Source organism: Micrasema longulum, unplaced genomic scaffold (genome assembly GCF_059751315.1).
Source record: "Micrasema longulum isolate JH-2025_06_02 unplaced genomic scaffold, ASM5975131v1 h1tg000402l, whole genome shotgun sequence".
Classification (NCBI taxonomy): domain Eukaryota; kingdom Metazoa; phylum Arthropoda; class Insecta; order Trichoptera; family Brachycentridae; genus Micrasema; species Micrasema longulum.
This window is the reverse complement of record NW_028277602.1, coordinates 1,003,448-1,024,199: the sequence shown is the minus strand read 5'-3', so window position 1 is coordinate 1,024,199 and position 20,752 is coordinate 1,003,448. Positions and strand designations below refer to the sequence as shown.

At 33.9% G+C, this 20,752-nt stretch overlaps 1 protein-coding gene across 1 annotated transcript; it reads left to right on the top strand.

Moving 5' to 3' along the window:
• The first annotated feature begins 1,037 nt into the window (after positions 1 to 1,037).
• Positions 1,038 to 15,062, top strand: Mat89Ba (nucleolar protein 6 Mat89Ba). Its single transcript, XM_088225943.1, has 13 exons — positions 1,038 to 1,272; positions 1,440 to 2,538; positions 3,371 to 3,650; positions 4,689 to 5,012; positions 6,921 to 7,066; positions 7,175 to 7,366; positions 8,684 to 8,881; positions 10,209 to 10,512; positions 11,857 to 12,110; positions 13,151 to 13,365; positions 13,780 to 13,977; positions 14,519 to 14,620; positions 14,807 to 15,062. Exons 1-13 carry the CDS (start codon positions 1,240 to 1,242, stop codon positions 14,951 to 14,953), a joined length of 3,492 nt encoding a protein of 1,163 aa, XP_088082069.1. The 5' UTR covers positions 1,038 to 1,239; the 3' UTR covers positions 14,954 to 15,062.
• Positions 15,063 to 20,752: the final 5,690 nt, after the last annotated feature.

Below are 20,752 nucleotides of genomic sequence, written 5' to 3'. Positions count from 1 at the left end.
GAAAACGTCGGTAGGTCGATTGCCTTACTGAAAATAGAGAGTTCTGCTCTATATAATTAATGAGCCTATGATAAACTATTTTTAAAAATACAAATAATATACACATAATTAAAAAATATATATTTTCTTTCGTAATACTTATTGGTGAAAATATTTTTCAGCATTTTTTCATTTTCCATATACATATATAGAAATGTTTTCACATTAATTTTTGTTGTGAAAAATGTTGTTTTAAAATTTTTTAAATAGTATTATTTTTTATATACGTATTGATACATTTTTTTTGTATGTTTTATAAGTTAAAAGACGTTTAAATATAATTTTCTTGAATTAATGAATTATAAACTTTTATTTGTTAAAAATGAGAAAAAATTATAAGGTGCTTGATTAAACAAAAGCATTAAAAATCACGTCTTGTAACAGTGCTACAGATAATAACTACACAACCACCCGTACACGTAGGTTTTCACCTTTACTAAATTCAAAACATGTCAGTGTATCAAATAAATATTGCCGATTTTGATGTGTTGGAAATACTAAAATATCGTATTTAATGTTTCGGTATCAAATATATCGCTATTACAAACCTATTGTGTGAATTTGAAATTGGGGGAAAAAAGTGTTTGAAAGTGGGCTGAATGCTGACGTAATGAGATTTCTCAACCTAATGTGTGAAAAAACTATCTTCGATAGATGCATAATATCGAAATCCGTGCATTATGCCAGGCTGAGACAAGCATTATTTACAACATCAAAAAAGGTGTGTTGCGATGGTTTGGACATGTAGAACGAAACGGCAGCGAAAAAATTGCTGTAAAAACTTACAATGCAAATGTGATGACCAAGTCGAAATATGTAATTGTCGTGCGTGCATGAGAAGATGATGGCGATTTATCTTCTCTTCTACTTCTAAGGTAAACCGGTGTGATGGTTTATTTTGAGATTGTAAAATATATTCAGGTAGGTACCCAAAACGTGATCAATCATAGATATTGTTTCTGATATTTTATCATTATGTAGTCTATAGTTTTATCGCTGGATTTAATATGTCAACAAATTCTGAATATTGACAGATAACTTCGACACACGTGCGAGATGTCAGCGTTTAGATACCATTTGAATAATAAATTGTAGAATTTTGTCCGTCAAAACATTTTAGCTGATTTTAGTCGCATTGATGTTATATTTTTATATTCAATTTTCGCACGTTATATTCTTTACTAAATAATTTATTCCAATATGAAAAAGGAAACCTTAAAGCGCAAGTCTCGTGTGAGTTTTTGGCTTCATTTGTAGAAAAATGTTAGATCATTTCAATTAAAATGAGTAGATTTATTATAGTAATATCTACCAATACAAGAGTGCGAAGTTTTCCTTTAAATCGCCCTTTTTTTGCACACTTTCATTTTGTTCTTCAATATTTCCATTTTCGTTTTTAGCAAGCTCAAATTGACAGTGAATCTGACGATGGGTCTTTATCTGATGATACAAGTAAGGGAGAAACGACTCCAGCAGTTAAACAATCAAAGAAGAAAAAAACTAATTTGAGGCACGATCCAAAGAAGTCTGCTAAGTTAACTAAACAACCAACCACTGAAGAGCTAAATAGATTAAGAGAAACGGAAAACTTATTCAACTCTAATTTCTTCCGCCTTCAAATAGAAGAAATCTTGAAAGAAGTTAATGTGAAATCAAAATATGTGACCCTGTTTCAGAAATGGTTCGGTGACTTCAATTCTTTTCTAAGCTCTCTCGAAGATGGTCCAACTCACAAAATATCAGATCAAAAATGGCTTACTGTTTTAGGAATCGAAATTCCATTTATTCAAGGGCCTTTTGAAAATAAAGGATTTTTCAGATTTATCAAATCCGACCAGTCCACTATTATTGGTTCACACAGCTACGGGTGCAACTTAGGACCTAATTTGGTAGTGGATTTAAAAATAAACATTCCCAAGGAATTTTTTCACAAAAATGATGACATCAACGAGAGATATCTTCGAAAGAGGGCGCTTTATATAAGCTATCTTGCGGCAAAAATAAATAACTTCGAATTGGTGGAAAACGTACAATTTAAATTATTAGATGCTTCTTACTTAAAACCTGTACTTTTGATTAAACCTTCCGGTAAAACAGGTAAAAACGTTTCTGTTGTTCTTCACATAGTAACTCATGAAGAAACCTTTAAGTTATTCAGGTTTAATCCTTCGAGGAATAATATCCGAGAGAACTGGAGGTTTGGTGGACCAGAAGATGCAAAAGAAGATAATTTCTCCTCTCCGACACCTTACTACAACAGCGCGGTCTTGCATGACCTGACTTGTGGGATGAATCACTCTTTTCTGGTGAAAATGCTCGGGGAAAGCGAAAATATAAAGCACGGCATCCTACTGCTTAAAGTGTGGCTGAAGCAGAGACGTATTTCCACCTTTTCAGGGTATATAATGACAATGTTTGTTGCTTATTTGATGCAAATTCGACGAATTAACAATGCAATGAGTAGCTACCAAGTTATACGGAACGTGTGGACAGCTTTGGGTAAGGAATTATTTTTTCTTTAACCATATTAACAATATACCCTTTTAAAACTATAACTATTATATAGAATTATATTATAACAGATGGAGAACACATAATTCCAACAATATTTTGAGTTTGCCCTAATGTTACAGACAAAGACTGGATTCCACCCTCTATTAAGATAAAAATATTTTAAGAGAGATTGAGAACATTTTCTCTATCTCTTATACCATCATAAGTCATAAGGTCATAAGCCATGTAAATGCCTAGACTATTTACTTCTCAAAAATATTACCCACTATTATTTATGTATTGTAATAGTATTATGAGCGCAATTAAAGAAGAAAAGAAACTATTTCCGGCACTTATCCTCCTTTGTGTTTCCATTCCGAATATTAGATTATTTGTTTTACAGAAACAAACGGCCTACAATGATATAATAACATAAAAAAGATAAGGTTTAAAGACAGACCAGTGAAGGTTCCAAATAAAAATCATACATATTAAATTCGAGTACGTCAAAAGGTTGTGTTTGTGTGTATTTGTATGAGAGTAAGTGTAGAGGTGTATTTGCGTAGGAGTAAGTGTTCAGGTGTGTGTAAGCGTGAACATCATTAAATAGCAAATGGGAGAATATCGCAGCCAGAAAGAATGAGTCTTAATTTATTTTAAAATAAATTAAGGGGTATGTTAAATATATCAATAGATGAAAAAAATTATAAAATTAAAATCCAAAATAAATTAAACAAAAATAAATTAAAACTAAAAACAAATTTAAAATTATAACATATTGTGTGCTTTATGTGACATGTATTATAAATAAAATTAATATTTAACTTTATGCTTGCAGCCTCAAGTGAGTGGGATAAGAACGGTATCACACTATTTACAGGTGAACCTGGACTTCACCAACCAGCCACAGTGGAATTCCACTCCTATTTCCCTATAGTGTTTGTAGATCGATCTGGTTATTATAACCTTTGCTCGAACATAGGTCTGGATATATATAATACACTCAGACAAGAATGTAAATTGGCCGTAAATTTCTTGGATAGTCAACAGGTGAACGGATTCCTGCCCCTCTTTATGATGCCTGTTGATTTCCATCTAAAATATGACCACATAATAAGGTAGAATACCATATTTTTAGTATGTCCTAATTTTTGTATGGAAATACTGGGTTTATACAGATATCTCAACAGAGCTACTTGAGAGGGAAATATGCCGAACAAATGAGGTGGTTAAAAGCAAAAACACCTCATTTGTTCGACCCCTGCCAACCTACACAGCACATGACCTCATTGTCATCCAAAAATTTATTTCCACGCAAATGTTCAATGAGTTTTCGGAATATGCGGTTGTCACCGAGGGCTAGATCAGGTGAATATGGGGGGTATTCAAACAATTCAAATCAAGCTTCGTGAATAGCAGCCACTGACACTAACCTCTTGCGTCCCGGAGCATTGTCCTGTTGAAATAGCACTGCAGTATTTTGCAGAGGTCAGCGGCGTGTTGTAACTAAACCGTTGCAGGTTTCAACTTGTCAAACGGTTCAGTAGGCATATTAAGCTACATAATACATACACATCAGCTCGACTGTTCAACTCAAAGCAGGTCAGGGGTGGAGCATATCAATCAACCCTTTTCCACTGTGTAAAATCTATCTGCCAATATGCATTTTAATATAATTTTTTGAATATACAATTTTTTATTTTTTTTGTGAAAATTCACTTCAAGTGTAAACTCACGTATCAACGGTGATACTGCAATACCCCATAACTATCAATTTATTTTTTTGGCAAGGGATCCCAAAAAGCTTTCTGTTAATATATTACTTACGATTTTAATTAACAAAAAATACCGCTGGAGTACCAGAAAAACTATAATTATTTGGAGTAAAAATAGCAATAATTAAAAACTAACAGCTCTTAGTCCCTGTAATGAATTTATTTCAGTAAAACATATTCATAAACAAAACGGGTCACGCGGTATTGCAGAATCACCGACAATGTGGCACTTAAGGGTTAAATTATTATTGTGTATATAGATTTCAGTTTGAAAACTGTTTGTTTATGTAATACAAGTAAGTATATGAAAAAAAAGCTGAAAAAACAAAATTTACCTGTGGGGTATTTAGTCAGATTCATTATTATAATTTTTATTTTCAGGATCGAAAACACTGAAAAACTGAGGCAATTAATAATGAAATTCATCAGTAAGAACACTAAACTCGACCGCGGGTCTGATGTTTATTTTGTGATTGAAAAGTATTTGTTGGAATTAATTCGTAAAGGTCTCGGACCAAGAATTAGTTATGTAGCTCCGAAATGTCTGTCTGGAGAAGATTTACAATGGACACTTACTACGAAGGCTAGTATTGGTAGCCATGTGAATCATCCATTCATTTTTGGTTTGAAATTAGACCCGGAGTTTGCTTTTAATTCCATGGATAAGGGCCCCGAAGCTAATGTTCCGGAAGCAGAAAAATTTAGGTAAAAATTGCAAACATAAAAAAATTACATACACTTGCTACATAAATATTATTAGAAAAAAATCCACCAAAAGTCTGATAATACCTATTTAACAACAAAATCAATTGTTTATTTATACAGGTGACCCAATAAGAGTGCACGATTTAATTAAATAATAAAATGCATGTTTTTTTGAGCGAGTGATGATATTTTTATTGCATTGAAAAGTAGACATGTTCCGATTATGAACGGAATGAAATATCCGGCTAATGGCCCCTGTGGCTTTTAACACAGGCCCTGGCTCTTTTCATGAAATTTTTTATGACATTTTGACAAAGATGTGGCTCTATCTCACCGATGACGCGTTGGATTTCGGCCTTGAGCTCAAGAATTGTTTGTGGTTTATTCACATAGACCTGAAATTTCAAAAAACCCAAAGAAAGAAATCGCACAATCTTGGCGAGCAATTGACATCGGAATTTCGGGAGATGATTCAGTCTGGAAATCGTTACTTCAATAAATCGATTATGTCGTTCGCGGTGTGGTAGGAGGCGCCGTCCTGCTGAAACCACATGTCGTTCGGATCCATATCACCCAGTCGAGGCCACAAGAACTCCGTTATCATGTTCCTGTAACGAATGCCATTCACTGTCACTACGTTTCCGGCCTCATTTTCAAAGAAGTAAGGCCCAATCACGCCGCCTGACCATAATCCACACCAGACAGTTGCTTTTTGTAGGTGAATTTGTTTCTCATGGATCACGCACGGATTTTCTAAGCCCCAAATTCGATAATTTTGTTTTTTGATGACCCAAGTAAGATAAAAATGTACTTCATCGGTGAAGATGATTTGTTTTGAAAAATCGGCATTCACTTCATTTTGCTCCATAACCCATTGAAAGAATCTCCGGCGCTGTACATGGTCTTCTGGTTTAAGCTCCCGAGTGAGCTGATTCTTGTAGGGGTGAAGGTGGAGGTCTTTTGTCAAAATTCGCTGCGTGGTGCTTTGTGAAATTTGAAGTTGTGGTGAATGATGCCGAATTGATGTTCTCGGGTTTTTGGTAACACTATCGTTTACAGCAGCAATATTTTTGAGAGACCGGCCAGTACGTCAACGCACAGTAGACTTACTGTCCACAATCGACCCAGTTTCTTCAAATTTATTGATCACTCTTCAAATTGTTGACACATTAGGTGTACTTCCACTACCCAAAATTTTGCGAAGTTTGCAAGCGGTTTCAGCATAACTTTCCCCATTTTTGTTATGGGTTTTCACAATGATAACGCGTTGTTCAGTTGTGTAGCGCTCCATTTTTAATATTCGGAACAATCGTTGATGCCAGCTGTCAAATTTGAGTGTTTTATTAAATTATTATTATTATTATATAAATTTTTTAGTGTTTTTTAAAAATATTTTTATTTTATTTCAATAAAATTAAAACTATTGAATTTGATAATTAATATTGAATATTAATTATAATTTCAATAATAAGAATAATTTTCATTTTCATTTCAACGCGAATTGACCTCGGCATTTTAATGTAGTATATTAGGCAACCAAGTAAAAACATATTATATGAAAGTCTCTAAAGAAATATTTGCAATTTGGCATTGCACAGATGGGTATTTAGTCAAATTGGTGAAATGGCAGGTGGTCAGATCTCAGTCGTCCTGTTACACAATTTCAAATTTGCTGTTTTGGTAGTGTGTGTTTTGTTTAAAGCGAACTTTCATGGTATATTTAACACAAAACTGGAAAAAATTCTGATTCGTGACTTTGGCATTGGCTCAACGATGATAATAGAAGTATAATTTGGTTTCAGTTTGAGATAGTGTGATTAAAGCCTGACAATTTACTTGAAACTTATAACAAAGTATATTTTTTCTTTTTCTATTATAACTATATGAATGTAAAAATATTATTTAAAGGGCGTTCTGGGGATCTAAGTCAGAACTGCGCAGATTTCAAGATGGAACTATATCAGAAGCATGTGTTTGGAAAAATACTTCTTCAATGGCTTCTAAAAGGTTAATTGTAAAAGAAATATTGTGTTATTTGCTTCAGAATAAAATGGGTAAGTGATTTTATTTAAAAGCATAAAACAATGACAATATTAAATCATAAAATTACTCAATATTTTACAATGTACTTAGTGTGTATTCATTTTCTATCATTTTTAAAGGTATAGATGAGAAATTATTTTACATTGCTGATCAATTTGAGTTTGTTCTGCATAATAAAAAGTTCCAACCAGCTAAATTTGATTATGGAACTGGGGAAGAAGCAGCGATGAAGATAAGTTCTGCATTTGACAATCTCACAAAAAGTTTACGAGCACTTACAGATATGCCTTTAGAAATTAACTCGTGTCATGGTAAGCGCAATACTTTGATTTTAAATAAAAATATATTTATAGATTAAATATTCACAATGGATTCTTAAATTATTCTCCTATTGATTTATCCAAGACATTAAATAGTTGTAAACACATTTTTATTTATTTATTTTATTTAGTTCCATGATTAACATAGTCTAATACAATATTTACAACAAAATTTTTAGATCGCAATATTACATCTATTATATTCTGACATTATTTATCACTGTTGTACACTTACTGTCCTAATTTATAATAATTAAACTTTTGTTTAAAAAAAGAAATACTTAAGTTCTTATTATTTACTCAAATATTTAAATTTTCAGACCATTTCCTAAAAGTCATAAATAACTTGTGTTGGAAAAATGGAAATTGAGTTGTAGTTTTATATACACACTTAAATAAACTTATGCATATTCACTATTCATAATATTTATTATATAAATAAAACACGAGTGATACTTTAATCCACAAATTTGGAATATCCAGTGACCGGTTTCATCGCTTTCGCGACATCTTCGAGACTGGTATATTTATTAAAAAGTTAAATGTATTTATACAGAACAGAGGTAAGGATGGAAGGAGGAACTTCCATCAAGAATTTTCACTTACAAACTTAAATGTTCTATTCATAATATATTTAATCTAATATTTTTTACATTTATATGTATACTCTTATTTAATTTTAAATGTATATACACTTTTCTAATTTTTTGTGTTTTCTGGTATTTCTTCAAACAACTTTATTCCTTCCCCAAGGCAGCTCTGGGACATTGCTTTTGTTTTTTTTTCCAGTCTTATATGCTTAGTCCCCTTTTTGCATAGTTTTGAAAGAACTCATTATTTTTTAGTTTGTCTTACAAATATCTCGGAACTATTCCTTTAATAATTTAAAAAAATTTCATTAGCAACATTGAATTTGATTCTCTGGTCAATTGTCATAATATCTAGAAGTTTAATAATTTTCTTAATTTTCCTGCGCCTACCACATCTTAATATTATTCTCGTCGCTTTGTTTAGTATTATTTGGAGTCTCTTTAGCTCTCCTTCATTACTTAAATATATATTACTAGAGTAATAACCAGTGTGGACAACTAGGACAACTATAATACTTTAAAATAATTATTTATATAAATAAATATGTATAAATAATTATTTTTAATACAAGCATTTAAACATAATTGACAACCATCTCCGTATCTTTTTTATTTTATTTATAATAAAAAATCAAAATTTATTGTTTATTCAAAATATGCAGTGAGAAAATATATTTTCAATTTATAGATCCTGTTCTTATATTTAATTTTGTTTTAGGTATATCGCCAGTGTTTAGTTTCTCCGATCCCGTTCCTTGCTTACCTTATGCTCCCCTTAGTGTGACAGGCTTCACTCAGTGTGAAAGGTACCGACTTATCCGAGACCAAGTTAAACAAAACAGGATCAAGAAAAGTGAACGCGTAGATTTATGCTCTCCCATGTTTACTCCAGCCTTGAGAGTCATCATACAACTCAGTAAGATTTACTGTAATCTTTAACCTCTAAACTATATACTGTATGCTGTTCTCCTGTGGCGTATTAATTTAAAAGTGTGGTTAAGGCTCACGGGAGGCATCCGTTATATATCGCCCAGCCAGCCATATTGCCTCCGCTTGATGACGGTTGTCACCAGAAGTTGCTGCGTCAGTTGTCTTATTTCTACATTCTTACAAAGCCATACCACTGCATACCCAGGATGCTTCTGAGGCACCTGTTCTCAAAACTCAATTTTGCTGTTTTGGGCCCTAGTTAGTGAGGTGCCACGATTCGCATTCCTAGAGGAGAATATGCGGGTATTTTACAGGCGACATTTAGTTTTCACCGAGTAAACATCTGATCTGCAGACAGCTTTCATGCTGTTGAATGCGGCGCCTGCTAACCTTAGCTGCACTCCCAGATCTTTTTGAAAGCTGCCACTTTCTGTTATGTACACTTTTAGGTATTTAAAACTCTCTACCCTTTCGATGACTCGACTTGACGAAGTCAGGGAATGTTGAAATGTTACATATAACATTGGTATTTCTAACATTTATTTTTCTATTATTAATTTTTTTTTAAATTTTAATCATTTTGTATAAATTTATCCATAATTTCCATTATAAGTTTTTTTTTAATCCATAAAAGTTCCTTTTGGTCCTCATCTTCAGAAATGGTAATGTTGTTACCTTTTTTACTTATTTTTCTACTAATTCTTTAATACATGCATGCGTACTATAATTATGTTATATCAAACTACTAAATATTAAATCTAAACATATGGAGCTTATAAGTATTTTTGTCAGATTGATTATATAGTAGACACTGTTAAAATAAAGTAGGATAAGATTCATTAGTAAATACCTCGATAAAGAAGTGTGTGTAGCTTTGAAACCAGTTTTAAGTGGTTAAAAACAAAGGTTTTTTTTTTTTATTACATAAGGTATAATTTAAAGTTCTACTTAAGCGGGGTCTTACTGTGTTTAGTCATCTGATAATAATATATTATGTTAGTCAGTATAAGTGATTCCTACATTATATTGTTGATTATTCATTATTACGTAAACTCTTTTTCTTATATATTGTGTATTATTAGATTTACAGTGGATTTTTTTAATTGGCTCTAGTATTGTTAATATGTTTCTACTTAATTTTTTTACGTAAGAGCTGTAAAAATCCCAAATAAAATAAGTAAATTATATTTTTAATATCTAAATAATTTCTTTGAATCTTTTTATTATTTCCTTTTGCTTTTGACTACATAATTATTGTTCCTAGTAATTAAAACACTTATTAATATCTCTTCAACATTTTGATTAATTAACAGGCCAAAGTGGAAAATGGCCAGATGATTTAGAAGCCCTACGAACAATAAAAACAGCATTTAATATCCAAATATCAGAAGCTTTGGAGAGTCAATGTCAATTAACCACCCATCCTTGGAAGGACCATGTGGATGTGTTCATAGAGGGATATGTATTCAGATTAGAAATTGCTCATCGAAAAGAAATCGTCTTGATGAAAGAATTGATTGATAAAGATGGAGTGACCAAGTACAGAGATACAGAGGAGAGTCTAGAAGTAGAGTATAAGGTGATGCATTTACCCAGACTCCGGATAGCGCTTAATGGGTAGGAATATATTTTATTATTTTTATGAAAATACTTGTCAATTAAATTAATCAAAATGGAAATTTATACTTTTTGCGATTAGGAATGATTCATGTACATTCGCCTCGTGGTATAATGGTCAGCGCATTTGCCATTCAGTGATTACATTGTTTTCTGAAATGGGTTTCATAAAAAAGTCACTGGTAATTTTCATATGCATAGGAATTCCAAATTCAAATATTTTTTTAGAGATACAGGGTGTTCTTTAAACCCTGTCACATCCGAAACCACTGATCAGTATGAGCAAGAAGACATATTGGTAGATTAAAATATTTTTTTAGAACGAATAAAATTTAAAAAAATAAAATATCAAAAAAGCAAATGGTTGCTTACTTCTGCAGGGGTGAAACGAGGAGGGGGAAGGGAGGAGTCTGACACTGTGCCGTGCTCCCCTCACTTCTCCCCTGCAGAAGTTAGCAACCATTTGTTTTTTTAAATATTTTATTTTAAAAAAAATTTTTGTTCTAACTGTTTTCAAAAATATGCTAATATGTCTTCTTGCCCGTACTGATCATCGTGGTTTTGGATGTGACAGGGTTTAAAGAACACCCTGTATATCAATAAAATTACTTTGTTTTATGAACAACCAACGTGTTTCGGCAACTACACGTTGCCCTCTTCGGGGTTATATAATAACTAAACATACATATGTAAAAGAAACAATCAATAAATTAGTGGGTGTCGATAAAGATAGAGGAGGATAAAATTAGAATAAGTGAACACATGAGATGTCTCAACAATAACAATTTTTCAGAACGTGTAGTTGCTGAAACTAGTCTGTTGTGTAAATAAAAAGTGGTTCATAAAACAAAGTAATTTTATTTATATATCTCTAAAATATAACAATGATCCACAAAGTTGGTGCTACAAATATCCAAAATATCAAATATTTTTAGATTTAAAGACATTTTTTTTTGCCGAAATCAGTAGTTTTTTTTTTGTTCATTGAAATGGCCAAACTGTATAGATAATATGGGACAATTTGATTAATTTAATGTTTAATTTTCATACGAAAAATATTTCATTTTTTCTAAACAAAATGAAAATTGAACAGGTAAGCAAGCACCTAATATGGCTGTTATATTGCCTTAAGGAATTTTTTTCCTATTTACACAAACCGTTCAATTTGTGAAAATAAACAGTAAATACCAATATATTGTTTGATTATATCATTTCAATTTTATATTTAAAAAATAAAATAGATAGAATAATTCTTAAATGAAATAGCATTTATTATATATTTTTTTATTTTAAAAATAGCTTTTATAATATTATTTTTTATTTTAAAAAATACTGGTTTTTCAGATTACACCATAGTAACAAGGCACTTGGTCCCTCAACATGTCTACTGAAGCGATGGTTGAGGTGTCACATGTTTGACTCCTTCCACTTTCCCGATATCTGTATTGACATGCTCGCTGCCTACGTGTTCATGCGACCAGAGCCCTTCCAAGCGCCGACTCAGCCACAAGTTGCATTCTGGAGAGCCCTCCACTTACTGGCGTCATTTGATTGGTCTACACAAATGATCATCTTAAATTTCAACGAAGATTTAACCAGTATGTAAAAATAAAAAAAACACATAAGTTAAGTTAGGTATAGTAACCATAAATTGTCTATGGCTACTATTGGTGGCGGTGATTTCTGTGTGTCTTAGAAAATTATTATTGTGTTTTTTAGATTAAAAGTTAAAAATAACACACTATTTCAGTCAAAAATAATGGGTGTATAAATTATTTAATTTATTATTGAGTGTCCATAATAGATTTAGTTTCTTGTAATCAACTGTCTCGAAACCTTAAACCGGGTAACAGTACTTTTTTCACATTATTTAAGTCAATTTAAGTGTGTTAGTTTGCCGTTTACAATCATTAAAAGCTCTATGAAACGAGTATAAATCAGGAGGTAATATTCAAAAATGGTAAGTCCAAAATTACATATTTTTTCAGAATATTTTTGTACATTAATTTTTGAGTATTGCTTTTGTTATTTAATTTTATCTTTTCATGTTTTTTCATATTTAATGTTTTTCCATTGCCAAATTCCAAATTTAGTCCAGTCCTTCACTGTTCCGCTTCAATATAGAAATTTCAGAACCTAAAAGTCAAATTTACTCAAATTTAACAAAAGTGGACATGAACGTTTTTGAAGATTACCTCCTGAAATGCCAGGTCGAGATGTCAGGAACCAAGTGAAAACTTTCATCATTTAAAAAAAAGATATAAAAATCAAAGGTATGATGTAATGGAACGGTTTACAAACCTCCGTAATAAAAATCTTAGACTCACGTGTCACACCATGAGTGTAAAACTAAGTGGGTGCAAATTTCTTATTTTTGAGGTTTAAATACAAAACAATCACATTTGTCACAAGCTTAAAAGTGTGAAAGGGAAAAAATAATTTTAAAAACTTTTAAATAACCCAGTATTTCAAGAAAAGATAAAATCTTCGAACCCCCATAACTATAAACTTACTACGGTTTTACACTCGAGGTGCGATGTAATAAATATGTTCTTGAAAGTTGCAACTGAAAAGATGCATTTATGAAAAACAAATGGTTTTGAACAGAATATTTATGACCAATTTTATTTGTTTTTAGGAGAGGAAATAACAGAGATAGAGAGTAACTTTACTGCAAATAGAGCAACACTTCCCGCAATATTTTTCCTCACTCCTTATGAGGGCAAGAAGCCGAGTGTGTGGAGTAAAGGCGCTCCCACTTACCAAGTGCTGGCAAGGATACAGACTTTAGCAAAGGAGGCTTTGACTTTTGTGGACAGTATTATATTCAAGCAGCTTTCCAACAGTGTTGATGTAAGTTTCTGATGTGAGAGTACATATTTATATTTTAGGTATTTGAATATTAAATGTTTAATTTAAAATTGTTTTTTTATAATTTTAAACAACTAATTAGAAATTATGACATATCATGGATAATGGAAATTAAAATATGTGTTAAAAATAACTTACCAGTACAATAAAAATATGTAACATGACTATAAATATTTTTAAGTAGCTAGCTTACTACTTTTTATGGGCAAAGTAAAATGGGATATTCACTGTGTCTATGAAATAAAAATATTGCCTTCTGTTTTTGCACTGAAATTTTAATAGATTTTCCGTTAGTAATAAGGAATGTACCTTTGCTGATATGTCCCAGAATCTTAAAAAATGTTTATGTTTTATGCCTTTTATTTTTTCCCTGTTATTACAAAAAATATTTTTCAGATTATTTTCAAACCTAATTTGGATGGATTTGATGTTTTAATACATCTTAACCCTCATTTAAATCCTTTGAATTATTTGGATATCAAGAAAACAGCAAAAGGTATTCCTAAGAAGTCCAATGATTATGTAAAATCTGATAATAAACTATTCCCTGTAATCGACTTTGATCCAGTTGATATATACTTAAAACAATTAAGGGTAAGTGATTTAGTTACTGGTATGTGTGATAGTAAAATACTATTGTGTTATTATATTCTATAATATGCATTTTCGCTCCCACCAAATTCAATTCCGATGAAATATTTTAAACTTTGATTCTTGTTCCGCATTAACAAAATTAAATGATTTAGTGTTTTGAATGATGGGAACTCTCCCTTTAAACAATAAAACATGATCTACCTCATATTTTGCTTCTACCACTGTTTTACCGTACAGTACGTGTTTTACAGACAATAAAGATAAAGTTTAAACAATTTATTTTTAATCTGAAAGATTAATTGAATTTCAGTTTTTTTGACAATATATTTTTATAGGCAATCCATCCTGAAGAATTTCGGTTGTTTCTTATGTATAGAAACGTTTCTATATTATATTAGTTATATCCTCAGAGTAATAATTCAGTTTGGCGCATTATTAATCCCATATTAATTAGGCTCTCGGGAACGGATTTATGACTAGTATAGTAGGTTCCACTGTATTATTTCAAGTGAATTTATAATGTATTTATCTATGTTTTCAGTCCAGTTATGATGAATTTGCTTTATTCTTCCACGATTTCTATGGCGGCGAGGTGATTGCTTTACTATGGAAACCTACAGCACTCGAATTCAAAGAATTTAAGGTTAGCATTAAGATGCACTCCCTCAATTATTTTTTTTTTTATATTTTATTTTATTTTAAATCTTGAAATAGGGCACACATAAACATATTCTTATGTGTGCTCTAATAATAAAAATATAGGTACATATATTAAAATAATTTTATACTCTTTTTTGACAGACTTTACTCATTTAATTGTTTTTTTCAGACTTCATTAATGAATGGACGAAAACCATGTGAGAGAAGTGGTAAAGTTGGACTTATAGCTGATCTGGATGCCATATTAGATGGATGCCTCATTCTTGGTGAAGGATTAGTGCAAGAAATAGATAATAAAACAAATTTGACATTGTAAAATATTAATTTCTTGGCAATGAAGTATATTATTATGTAAAACTTATTGTTTACTTATTTGTTTCATGTTTACTGCAGAAATAAAATAAAATCTTCTGTCTCACCATGTCTATTTGTCAATCTTTCTCATTTATTTATCCTATTACAAAAGAAAACTTTTTACACATTGCAACAGAGATGAAGAACATTATAGAGTAGGAATACGGAGGTCTAGGCATTTACGAGGCTTGTGACCTGTCGTTGGCTAGTTTAAGTGGCCACATTGCACACTGTGTAACATTCACCATTTTGCGTATGTTTGAACATACACATTTCTTCAATTCGTCCATCTTGTGATTTTTGTGAAGCTAAAGAGCTGAAACCTTTATTGTTTAATCTGATTGAATTATTTCACATATTAAGCAATGCCTGAAAACAATTTTTATACTTCTTGGACCAGTTGGTTTGATAGCAATATTTTGAGTTGGACCAGATGTTTGTTTATATACAAACTAGATTTCATCCCCTTATGGATGTTTTTGTTCTTTCTTTCAATAAAAATATGTACATATGTAATGTCCGCATTGTCTTCATGTAAATAAGCCCATAAAGGGCTTTGTGACAACAGGGATGACTTGAAGTGAACGTGTCGCTCCCACACATTTTTTCTGCCGAAAATAGAGGCAGGAAAAATCCTTGGGACAAGATAATATTGTCATATCTATTGTATTGTCCACGTGTAAATGGGTTGTGGTCCTGTGGTTGTAATGTCACGGACTCCCAGACCTTCAAAGATTTGAACCCTGCTATACCAAATGTTTACCATTTTAAAACATGGTTATTTACAGAAAATGGCCCCAAAATAGAAATATATATGTGATTCATAAGAGCAAAAGAGAGTACTTAAAGAAATACAATAAAAATCTAAATAATCGATAATTTCTATTAAAACATAAAATAATTGTTTAATAGGAATGAACATTTTATTGGCATGTATGTACATTTTTATATCCATCGTCATCATCATTACTCCCTTTCCACACGCAATGGTGCATAGGGCGCTGCATTGGCACACCAATCGCAGTGTATCTTGATCAGTTTTGTTACATGAAGGTAAAATGATCAGTCTAACGCTTTAGGTACCAGTCCAGGGACTAAAATATTTTTAGTGTAAAAACACCCTTTTAAATAAATATTTCATATCAATCATGTCGGCAATCGAATCCAAGACCTCTTGCGTGGTAGGTAAACGCGCTGGCAAGTACTATATGAGGCCGACTTTATATTAATATAGAAAAACATATTTGGGTAGATAGTGACTTTTCGGGGCTCAGTGTAATTTTCAAATTCAATAATCTTTCCTTAAAAAGTCGAAATAATTCACTAATTGGGTTAAAAAAAGAGTGGTGTACATACAATTTTATCTATTATTAAGTGTTTTCAGTAGTTTGTGTTTGTTTTCGTTCTCTGTCCCGAAACCTAATAACCAGGTAACAATTATTTTTTCCATACACGTGTAGCCAAATTTTTTTTTGGTTTTTACAACTTGTTTTGTACTTTTCTTTTTTTTATTTGTTATAAATGAACGATAAAGAGAAACCTCCGGATCCACCGGATGGATCTCAATTAGATTCGTCGTGCGGTACAATGGACACTGTTCCAGATCCCGCAGAATTTGTTACAATAAGGCCTAAATCAAAAAAACTCAAACTTATAAATTCGGAGAGGAAATCGAGTTCTGAGTCAGACCGCCCCCTCCCACACAAAACACCTAGCCCCCGACCCTCAGCTTCTACAAACCCAGGTACTCCAGAGGTCACAAACACTTTATCGCCTATTACCACACCTACCAAAGTCCAATCCCGCATGTACAATGGAATGGATCGTGCTCCATTTATCGTACATGTAACAAAAGTACAAGTAGACGGCGTCACCCAAACCAACTTGTACGATATTGACTTCGGTCGATTTCTTCATAGAAACAATATTCGGACTGCCTGGAACGGAATCAAGTCCGTCGGCCGTAACCGTATTTCTGTGGAGTTTAAGACGGCAAACGAAGCCAATACGTTTGTAAAATCAGAAATAGCTAAAAAAGATAATTATAACGTTTTCATTCCGACTTTCCTAGTAACTAAACAAGGTGTTACCAAAGGCATCCCTTCGCACTGGTCTGAACAGGACATTGTGGAGAATGCCGAGGTACCTCATGGATTCGGAAAAGTAATCAAGGCTCGACGACTGAATTACAGATCGAGTAATGGTGACGTAGTCGAATGGAAACCCTCCCGCACGGTGGTTTTGACCTTCGACTCAAAATCTCTACCTTCCCACATTTCCATCTTCAATGTGTCCCTCTCCGTAGAACTCTACGTATTTCCGACTATTCAGTGTTTTAAATGCTGTAAGTACGGACATACAAAGACTGTCTGTAGATCTCTTGTGCGCTGTTACAAGTGTGGCTCCTCACACAATGGGGAATCCTGCACGGTGGCGGCAGAAGATATAAAATGCCTCAATTGTTCTGGTAACCACTCTGCCACCAGCAAGCTGTGCCCTGAGCTTAAAAGGCAACAAAACATAAAACACACGATGGCTGACAGAAACATTTCATATATTGAAGCTTCTAAAATGTTCGGAAAAGCGACGATTTCCTATGCAGAAATCGTCTCTAAAACGACAAAACCGAATGTCAATGTTGTTATGCCCGCGCCCTCCGCGCCAATATCCTACAAAAAATCAGTAGAGAGGAAGTCGAGGTCAAAAAAACTACCTTCCAAACCTAATGTTCCTCATCATGACCCTTCACTTCTGTATTTCCCGAATGGACAACTTCCATCTGGTTCTAATGGGAATGCTTTTCCTAGCACAGTCCCAACATCGAACAATACAATTATATCTACCATATTGAGTATTCTAGTATCGATCCTTCAAAACAATCCACAAATACCGTCCAACGTCGCCCATCAACTTCTAAATATAACATCCCTACTTAACCACCACCATGGCTCCTCAGATGAGGATTCTGCAGTGGAACAGCCATAGCATTTTAAATAAAAAAGAAGATCTCTTGCATACATTGCAAGAAGAATCTATTTCAATTGCGGCCATTTCGGAGACGTGGATGGTCCCGGGATCTACTATTAGATTCCGGGGATTCCACTGTCTGCGAGATGATCGTGAGGATGGGAAGGGTGGCTCTGCCCTCCTCATCAAAAACTCCCTTCCTTTTATCCCTATTAATGTCAAGACTGATGGCTGTCCTTTCCAAGTGACAGCTGCAAAGGTTAATGACTTGACCATCCTTTCCATGTATATCTCCCCAACCAACAAACCCTCAAAATCGATACTTTTATCTTTGTTCCAAAAATTGACCCCTCCGTTCCTTATCCTTGGTGACTTTAATGCTCACCATGCCCTGTGGGGTGCTCCGACATGCGACAGGTTGGGAAGAGATATTGTTGATCTCTTGGATGATCTGAATATGTGTGTCCTTAATGATGGCTCCGCGACGCGCCTTCAGCTTCCAAATCAGCGACCCAGTGCAGTGGATCTCACCATCTCCAGCGCTGCAATGGCACCATCTGTGCAATGGTCAATTAAGGATGACACTATTGGTAGTGATCATTACCCTATAGTAGTCAACCTCATATCCAGTCATAGATATTGCCAAAGTGGCCTATCCCCTGGGGGAAGACGAAGACCGAGATACATTACAGAAAGAGTTAAATGGAGATACTTCTCTGACGACATTGAACTTAAAGTGAACGAGCTGCCCACCCCTACGAAAGAGAATGTAGTGAAGTGCTATGAAGCATTGTCATCATGCATCGTCGAAGCAGCAGAAAAACATGTCCCTGTAAAGGAGAAAGGCAATAGAAGTAAACCCCCCCCTGCCCCATGGTGGGATAGCGAATGTTCGGAGGCAGTTTTGAAAAGGAAAAAGCAAGCTAAAGTTTACTCCTTAAACATGAGCCTAGAAAACCTGTTGAGTTTTAAACAGGTTGAAGCTAAAACAAAACGCCTCTTAAGAGACAAGAAACGACAAGGATGGAAAAACTTCTGTTGCTCTTTATCACGAGACGTGCCTATATCAACTGTTTGGAGCATGATACGCCGATTTAGAGGTTCTTTCACTCCACCAGTGAGACGTCCTGAGACCCTTGGGTGGGTTGAGGAGTTCGCCAACAAATTAGCCCCGCAGACCGCAAATAACTGGAATGAGTCTCCCTATTGGTACCAGTTTACAAATAGAAGCTGGTTAGATCATAGCTTCAGTTTAGATGAACTGAAGACTATTCTGACCCGGCTCACAGACTCAGCTCCAGGGATTGACGGTATACTGTATAGTTTTATCCAACATAACAGTGATCCTACCCTCTCCTACATTCTATCATTGATCAACATGATCTTTGAATCAGGAAACATCCCCCCTTCATGGAAAACCCAATCCATTATCCCTATCCTTAAACCCAACAAAGACCCAAACTTTGGGTCTTCCTACCGCCCCATAGCCCTCTCCTCCACACTGTTGAAAGTGGCGGAACATATGGTGAGACAACGCTTGGACTGGTTTGTGGAGAGCTCGAAAACTCTCCCCGAGTCTCAATTTGGATTCAGGAAAAGAAAGAGCACTATTGAAAGCGTGTCGGTTCTGACATCTGATATCAGAGCCGCTCTTACTAAGAAAGAATTTCTTATAGGTGTCTGTCTGGACATAAGTGGTGCATATGACAATGTTATTATCCATATTCTAGAAGCTAAAATGCTACGAATTGGAATCCCGCGAAAACTCACTTCCTTTATAGCAAATTTGATTCTCTCCAGAAAGGTAGAAATCAGTGTTCGCGGTCATGCTGTGGTGGAGAGAGAGTTGAGCAAGGGACTACCTCAGGGTTCTGTCCTGAGCCCGATTCTCTTCAATATCTATACGCATGACATAAGCGGAATTGTTCCCTCAGAGACAAGTTTGCTTCAATACGCGGACGACTTCTTCATGTATACATATGGGAAGGACCCAAATAATCTAGAAAATACTCTAAATTTAGGTATGAGAAACATCAGGAATTGGTTAGTGGAACATGGCTTGGATCTATCGACTGGTAAAAGTAATGCCATAACCTTTTGTAGACAGCGAAAAATCCCAACCATAAAAATTCAACACGGAGATGAGATAGTACCTTTTACGTCCCAGATTAAGTTCCTGGGAGTAATTCTGGACACTCATCTTACATGGAACTCATACATTAATCATATAGTAAACAAGTGTCAAGCCGGATTGAATACGTTAAGAGCAGTCTCGCGAGTATGGTGGGGGAGCCACCCTTTTATACAGAGACTTTTTTATACTGCGTATATCCGGAGCCATCTAGATTATGCCTCGTTCCTTTTAGAACCTTGTTCAAAAAAGAATCTCCAAAGACTTGACCGGATCCAATCCCAAAGTCTGAGACTAGTCGTCGGAGCCATGAAGTCATCTCCAATAAACGCTTTACAAGTAGAAGCTTGTGATCCCCCACTTGGTATGAGAAGACAATACTTGGCGGATAGATTTCTTCTAAAATGCTCTGTCCAAAAAAACAACCTGCTCCTCAAAAAGGTACAATTTCTCTCTGACTGCGTGACATCCTCATCTTTTTGGTTTCATAAACCACCCCCTTTACTAGTCAACAGTTTTCATTTTTACAAATCTTTCGAATCTAACATTTATCCTAAAGACCTTCTTCCCCTTTATCGTTTCCCATTTAAAACTTCTATTTATGCCCCAAGTATTGAACTCACATTCGGAGTCGAAAGCCACCTACAGCCCCGGTGTACATTC

Coding starts and splice junctions, on each gene's coding strand:
- Mat89Ba (XM_088225943.1), top strand. CDS start 1,240: ATGAAAAAGGAAACCTTAAAGCGCAAGTCTCGT. Junction 2,539..3,370: donor GAACGTGTGGACAGCTTTGG/GTAAGGAATTAT, acceptor TTATGCTTGCAG/CCTCAAGTGAGTGGGATAAG. Junction 7,067..7,174: donor TTTGCTTCAGAATAAAATGG/GTAAGTGATTTT, acceptor TCATTTTTAAAG/GTATAGATGAGAAATTATTT.